The sequence below is a fragment of the Rutidosis leptorrhynchoides genome, chromosome 1 (genome assembly GCF_046630445.1).
Source record: "Rutidosis leptorrhynchoides isolate AG116_Rl617_1_P2 chromosome 1, CSIRO_AGI_Rlap_v1, whole genome shotgun sequence".
Lineage (NCBI taxonomy): Eukaryota > Viridiplantae > Streptophyta > Magnoliopsida > Asterales > Asteraceae > Rutidosis > Rutidosis leptorrhynchoides.
Genome location: NC_092333.1, coordinates 366,240,438 through 366,248,312, shown reverse-complemented (window position 1 = coordinate 366,248,312; position 7,875 = coordinate 366,240,438). Strand labels below are relative to the sequence as shown.

The 7,875-nt window shown below is 36.6% G+C and overlaps 1 protein-coding gene across 1 annotated transcript; it reads left to right on the top strand.

Annotated features, from left to right (window-relative positions):
* Positions 1-225: 225 nt before the first annotated feature.
* LOC139870959 (auxin response factor 3-like) lies at positions 226-4,593 on the top strand. The gene is made up of 12 exons (XM_071858720.1): positions 226-1,159; positions 1,245-1,301; positions 1,740-1,919; positions 2,005-2,089; positions 2,183-2,273; positions 2,340-2,504; positions 2,581-2,700; positions 2,805-2,880; positions 2,998-3,139; positions 3,221-3,774; positions 4,016-4,109; positions 4,298-4,593. Exons 1-11 carry the CDS (start codon positions 848-850, stop codon positions 4,067-4,069), a joined length of 1,836 nt encoding a protein of 611 aa, XP_071714821.1. The 5' UTR covers positions 226-847; the 3' UTR covers positions 4,070-4,109; positions 4,298-4,593.
* Positions 4,594-7,875: the final 3,282 nt, after the last annotated feature.

Below are 7,875 nucleotides of genomic sequence, written 5' to 3'. Positions count from 1 at the left end.
GAATTCGTTTTCGATTTAATCGAATTTCAAAATTTTAAAATCAAAAACTGAAATTAAAATTCTGTTCCAGTTTCTTTCAATCAATCGAAAAATTATTTTCAAAATTTAATTTAATTTTAATTAATTTAAATTCGATCCAATATTCAAATTAAACGATTTGAAATCAAATATTTAATGCTCAAACAACTTTCTTAAAACCTTTGGTATATATAAAAAATAAAATAAAAACGAAATTAATACAACATGATTAGCCTGGGTTTAAATGGTGACGAAATGCTAACAAAGTAGCTCATTCACAAGCCACATATGTGTTACTAAGAACCACGACACAAGAGAGATTTGTTTGTTTGAAAATGTGAAGGGGACAGAATTGACACCCTCCCGGAATTACAGGGCGTCGTCACCGGCAGCCACCCAACCCCTCTCTCTCTCCTCTTTTCACTGACACCCCTGCAAACTTACCTGCAACTTCTGCAGCAATCACAGTTATATATTTATTATTTAAACACCACCACCACCAACAAAATTCAATCAAAAGATGTGAAATTTCTGATGTGGAACCAATTATGCAAAATCAAACTTTGCTTTTACTGAGACACAAAAACCACCCTAAAAAAGAACAAAAAGATAAAGTTGGTATTTGTATTTAACAAGTTTCCAATCTTATTTGTTTTTTTAATTTTCATGAATTGCTAATTCCTTTCTGGGTTTGAAGAAACATTGAATTTTGTTTCTGGGTTTGAAGAAAAATTGAATTTTGTTTGTGGGTTGCAAAGTGGGTTGGGTGAAAATTGAATTTTGGTTCCGGGTTAGAAATAGATTTGGATTTTGTTACTGGGTTTTCGAGATGATGTGTGGTTTAATTGATTTGAATACGGTTAACGACGATACGGACGAGGTTTCTACGTCGTCGGAGTCTTCTGGTTCTGCTCCGGCGGATTTGTTGCCGGCAGTTGGTTCAACTCCGGTGGTGTGCTGTTTGGAGTTATGGCATGCTTGTGCTGGACCTTTGATATCATTACCTAAGAAAGGTAACGCCGTAGTATACTGCCCTCAAGGCCACCTTGAACAACTGCAATCCGCCGGTAATTTTCACATTTCCGGCGACTTTGGTCTTCCTCCTCATGTGTTCTGCCGTGTTCTTGATGTCAAACTTCATGTAAGCTTTTATTAATTTGTTAGTGAACTAATTTTTCATAGGGTTTTAATATATGGTTTAATTGGTGTAAATTTGATGAAATTAGGCTGAGGCTGGGACTGATGATGTTTACGCTCAAGTTTCACTGGTGCAAGATCCTCAGGTTTGTATGCATTTTAATTTTAAAGATTTTGTAGTAATAATTTATGTTTACAATGTTTATGTTTAATGAAGTTTGTTTATCCTAGGTTACTGGCTGTGAAGAATATAAGTTTATGAATATTTATATAGATCCAAGATGCATTTGTTTTTGTTTTAACCTAATTACACAAACTAATGAATAAAATAGTATTTTGAATGTGAAACTATGCACATTATATAAAGGGGCTGTTGATGTTCTATCTAGTGTTTGTCTTACATAAAAGGACCACAAATTCAAATGTTAAGTGGTGTGAATTTAGAATCATTCAGAAGTTATAGTGTTTTTTAGTAATTCAAGCAAGATTACGCTATTGTTCGTCTACACTTAAAATATGAACAACTAATGAATTACCGATTGAGTATCAATTTATTTCTAAATGCTTTTATTGACCCCAAACAGCTAGAGCAAAAATGGCGTGAAGGTGGACGTGGAGTAGAATATGCGGAAGATGATAACGGGGTATATGAAAAGTCAACAACGCCCCATATGTTTTGCAAGACCCTTACCGCCTCTGATACTAGCACTCATGGAGGATTTTCGGTACCTCGTAGGGCCGCTGAAGACTGCTTTCCGCCCCTGGTAAATTATTATATAAAAACTTAGAGTCAAAGGTTTTTGTTCAAATGTGTGACTTAAATGGTTCCCTTGTTGTTATTTATGGTAGGATTATAAGCAACAAAGGCCTTCACAAGAGATTATAGCTAAAGATCTCCATGGTATTGAATGGAAATTCCGACATATCTACCGAGGTCTAAACAATATTAATTATTTAATCATTTATTTTACCCTTGTTTACCGTCAATTGTCTGTTCATAATTGAATTTTTTTTTGTATTCTTGCAGGTCAACCTCGGAGACATTTGCTTACAACGGGGTGGAGCGCATATGTAAATAAGAAAAAGCTTGTGTGCGGGGACGCAGTACTATTCCTAAGGTACACGTGAGCTAGAAACGTAGGGGCACTTTCGTCATTTTACTCTAACTCTTTCATATTTTTCAGAGGTGATGATGGAGTACTAAGGTTAGGCATCCGAAGAGCCACACAAGTGAGAGTTGCTTCTACTTCATCTTCTCTCTGTAGTCAACAACTTATGTACTTTGACTTTTCAACAGTAGTCAATTCCATATCTCAAAGAAGCTCATTCAATGTCTATTACAATCCAAAGTAAGTAAGGTTTTAGTTTTAGTACATAAGTTGTGAAATTACCATAATGACCTATAACTTAAATAACAAATTCTAGGGGTGGCTCGTCGGAGTTCATAGTGCCATACACTCGGTTCATGCATAGTCTTGCTAACTCGTTTTCTCCTGGAACGAGGTTTAAATTGCGCGTCGAAACAGAAGATGCAGGAGATCGAAGGTTCAAAACATATTATGATTTTTAGAAGTGTCATCTGAAAATAAAATTTCCCGACTGTATCTTGCAAAATAAGTAACACAGTTTTTTATGTTGACTTTTAACAGGTCAATGGGAGTCATTAAAGGCGTTAATGATATCGATCCTGCTAGGTGGCCTGGATCAAAATGGAGGTGCTTAATGGTAATTTTCTACACCTTTACTTTTTCATAACATTTACTCCATTCTTCTAAATGGTTTGACTTTGGTTTGACTTCGGCCAAACGTCTAAAATATCGTACATTCTGCATATATTTACAGGTAAGGTGGGATGATGGAGAAATTACGAGGCCAAATCGAGTTTCTCCATGGGAAATCGAACGATGTGGTTTGGTTTCAGATACCGGAACCTTTGGGTCACCGTTATTGAAAAGGACACGAACTGGTTTACCTGTTTCGAAAGGTCCGTGTTTGACTTTTTTACATTAAAAACATTTAAGAAACATAGTGAAAGGTGCTGACTGTTGACTTTTTTTTCTAACAGATTGGTCAACTGGAGCATCAAACTTGGGGGAATCAATGCGATTCCACAAGGTCTTGCAAGGTCAAGAAATTTACGGTTTTTACCGTTGTAATGAAATATCTCCCTTAGGAGATGATATCCGAAACCAAACGAGCGTTGGATTTGGTGAATTATCAAGATTTAATAATCGGGTGTTGCAAGGTCAAGAAATGAGTCCAAATCTTCAATATGGTGAAAGAATACCGAATTGTGGAAGATTTTGGACTCCTACGTCGTCAACATCATCTTCACCGTCATCTGTTTTACGGTTTCAGCAAGCAATAAGTCAAAATCCAAACACATATCGTTTGTGTTATACTGATAATATGAATCCGTTAAGTGGTCAAAATCGTCAAGACATCGTTAGTCCATTGAAAATTCATCAGGAAGAGCCTAAAAATAGTTGCAGACTCTTTGGGTTTTCGTTGACTGAAGGAAGTAATGGTATGAAAGTGTCTCGGGGTTCAAGTGACAAGGATCGAGTGCATCCACTGGGACCCGTTTTGAACACAAAAGTTGGAGGGAGTTGTATCAATGTAAGTAACCAAAATATTGTGTTTGCTCATAAATCATGATTATGCATTAGAATATTTCTAACGACAGCCTTTAGGATTGTCGTTAACGTGCATAAAGGTATTGTACTATTTGGTAACCGTCATTTTAAAGTGTACATATAACCGCTATACCTTTATGCGTGTTAACGACAGCCCTCGTTAAAAAATTCATATTCATTATAATGTCTCTTATTTGATTTGGGGTGTATGTTTGGTTCAACAGGAGACGGTTCATCATTTGTATCGAGCTAGTGATGGTTTTGTACAAGGATTGTGAATATGACTGGTTCTTGTACGGGTCCATATCGGTTGCTTAGGTAAGAACATGACCTTTTAAAGCCAAATATTTACTGTATTTGTGTTAATGTATATTTTTAAAGCCAAATATCGTGTTATAACCTTTATAATATGAAGGTTATCTCAACTCAATTGACCCAAAAAAGTCAGACATGGACCCTTTGTTAATTCATGTGCTGATACTATGATCATGTGGTTTGTTTTCCAGGAAATAGTGCAAACTTCATTGATCAGTGTGTTAGCATCATGATTATCTACATTTGTGAAGCTTAGACTTAAATAGTAGGTAGTAATGGTTATTCAAAAAGGAATTTCACCATAGAACTGGGTTATGTCCTTTTATTAAACATATCTAATCTGTAAACTACTTATTTCTGCTCTTCTTTAGAATGATATGGTTTGTCTTTATTTCTTTTTAACTCATTTGCGTAAAAATCTATCACATTATATGTATTTGTATATGATGAACAAGTTGACAAATGGATGAAATTTGGACGTAAATATAATGGGATACGATTGTCCCACGGTTACATAACACAGTAATAAAACCGTTTGATGGAGCCCATTAATATATGTGTATTAGTTCGTATTTAACTTAACGCACTTATAGGGATGCCAAAAATACTCGTATCTGACAAGGAAATTTGAAACTTGATGTTTTTGGGATGGGTCGGGCCGGGTCCGCAGGTCTAGGGCTGAGTATTGGGATGGTTTAAATGCGGATTCAGATCCTGGAACGGTTTTAGATACAAGTCCTATTACCTCTAGCTCGTATGCTCGAAAAGACTCAATCAATACACCCGCCCCTTTTAAATTTCAATAATACATAATATACATATTACATATATTATTTTTATAACATATGTATATATTTATTACAAATGAGAACTTCATTACCGACGAGGATATACTAAAATCTAACGAACAAAAAAAATCCATTCTTATTTTGAGCCACCATGACTAAAATTTTATGTTTTTTCATTGATCAGACAATATAGGAGTGAAATTAACAAGTTTCTTGAGTATTTAGTTCATATATTGCCCCTAGCAATTTAGAATATGTTTCGTATAATTTCTCCGTTTTAAAATAAGTGTCCACTTTACTATGTATATGTAACACCTCAACTTAACATGATCACAATATTGTCCATTTACCCACACCTTTAACACCTTAGGCAAATTCCACATTGTCCATATACATGAGTGATCATGAGATTATAAGTAATTGTCACACTTAAATGACACAACACGTTTTGAGACGACGAGCATAGCAGGTGCGTGAGTACGCTGCAGTTGAGCGTGCTTAAGCGAAGGAACTACCAGGATGGGTGACCTCCTAGGAAAAGTGTTCCTTGTGAGTGGTCGCCGAGAAAAAGTTGTGTCTACGAGCTAAGCGGACAATATTAGAGTTGACAACGGATTCGAGTTGGGTGGTACAACAGGTGCATTTCCGGTTTCTTTCTTTGAAAAAGTGCTCGGGCTCGCACCGGTTGTTAGTAAACTTGTTATATCGTCCAGCAGGGAACCTACCGTTGGTTTTGGAATTTGACATCGGGAAGTGTTTTCACACCATCGAATGGCAGTGACTCGTACAAAAGAAAAGGGAGGACGCGAAGATACAACGGAAGCAAAGAAAGTAGAAGGGGGCATATGCTCAATTCTAGAAAGTAGAACTCCTAGCTAGTAAAGTGAGTCCGTTCTCCAAAATCTTACTCGTATAAGACTTGCTTGGGTGAATTTGTGACGATGGATAAGGTCGAAGGTAAGGTTCTTCAACCTAACTTGCGTGGAAGAAATCGTCGTTATAAGTTGCGATGGTTGGTTGTGGCATTGATGAGTTATGTTTTGTTTTGTGGTGTTTTTAGTTGCAAAGTCATGTGTGTTGTTGATTTTGTTTATATTAGAGGTTCTTTTGTTGTTGGTTGTGTTTAGGTATTTTTGTTGTTGGTTGTGTTTGTGTGTTTTGGATCTCTTTTGTTCTTGCTCTGCTCGTCTTTAGATAGTCGTTTGTGGTTTTTTTTTTGGTTAGGTTGCGTTTTAAAACTGCGAAACCTATCAGGACCCCTTCTATCTTTTGATAAGTCCTTTTATCGATTAATGAAAGTTCTTTTGCTATATTTATGTTATGTTTTATGGCGATAAAACATAACATACGAGCTATCGGTTGATGAAAGTCCTTTTCCTCATCTCACCATGACAAATCCTTATTATACAATAACTAATTAACTTATTGACATGTAACATTTACAATTTTTTCTAGATCATCAACCTTGATTAGGGATGGCATTGAGCTAGGATTCGGGTTTAGGTAATCCTAGATCTGAACCCGATTAAAAAAACACGCTCGGAAGCCGGAACCATCATGTAACAACCCAACTCGTTAACCGACCAAAAACGCAGCATAAAAAAAAAAATTAAAACTGAGCTGTCCAGATGGGGTGCGCGGCGCGCACCCACACCTGTGCGCGGCGCGCACAGGGCCTGACAGCCCGCTGTCCACTTTTTCCAATTTTCGCAAAAAGATCTCTTGCTTCCCGACACTTTTAGACCAAACGCTCTTCACAACAATTTATATTAGTTAAAACTAATACGTTCCAATAATAAAATGAGTTTTACGAGATCGGGCCCACATCGGCCGTTTTACGACTTTCGTACAAACTATAAGTTTTCGACCACATGATTTTTAACACAAAATAAAGACCGATCATGGCGATTGGGGATACGCTACCCAATCCTAATCAATCCAAAAGCAAGATCTTCTAAAGCAACTATGCGAGTCCACTAGTTCCCACGCTTACCCGAGCCACCGTCTCCAAGCAAATCTATAAAAATGTAAACAACGAGAGGGTAAGCTAACGCTTAGTGAGTGAAAATATACTACATACATATATATGCATAAAATGGACACGCCACACAATATCAAATAACACATACCGGATCATCCGAGCATATAGCAAGCAAAACTAAGCTTATCGTACAATTGCAATACCACTAGCTACAACATCAATGTAAGTTCACTCACAATGTTATGAACAACACTACCAAGCTACACCCGAAGGGCTAGCTACAACACATCAATATCAAAACATAAGATAATATAATATCCCCGAACCTACAAACCAAGGCTAAACACTTAACCTTAACAATAAGATGACCGTATAAACCGAGTCACCATGAATCCGCTCTAACCGAAATTCACAACTTAACAATAAGATGATCGTGCAAACCGAGCCATCATGAACCTATATGTGAAGTGATCTCTATAACCGAGAACCGCTTCACCCAACCCGCACCAATCCTACACATACATATGCACATAGGATATTAACACTCACCTTTTCACCTTGATGAATGCAACCGAGTAATTCCGCAACACGTCAATGGAAAGTACCTAATCCATTATCACAAATACAATAACACACTTAGAGTGGATTTACAAACCAACTCAATTCGACACTTAGTGCAAATTCGACCAATTGCACTTACAAACACCAAACGCGTCCAAACTAACTACTAATCACTAATCACAAGTGAAAATGGTCCTAATAAGCCAAAAGAACCTAAACTTAAGTGTTTAACACTTATCAATCTCAAAATCACCCAAAAACCCTAATTTTGACTCAATTCCAAAATTAGTTTTTCAAACACACCAAAAGGGTTTCAATACTTCCATAATCACTAAACCTAGTGATTAAACCCAATTACAAGTCATAAACAAGACCAATTTGTTTGCCAACCCAAAATCCACCAACAATAACAATAAACCCGATTACTAGCATCAACAAA

Coding starts and splice junctions, on each gene's coding strand:
- LOC139870959 (XM_071858720.1), top strand. CDS start 848: ATGATGTGTGGTTTAATTGATTTGAATACGGTTAACGACGATACGGAC. Junction 1,160..1,244: donor TTCTTGATGTCAAACTTCAT/GTAAGCTTTTAT, acceptor TGATGAAATTAG/GCTGAGGCTGGGACTGATGA. Junction 1,920..2,004: donor AAGACTGCTTTCCGCCCCTG/GTAAATTATTAT, acceptor TATTTATGGTAG/GATTATAAGCAACAAAGGCC.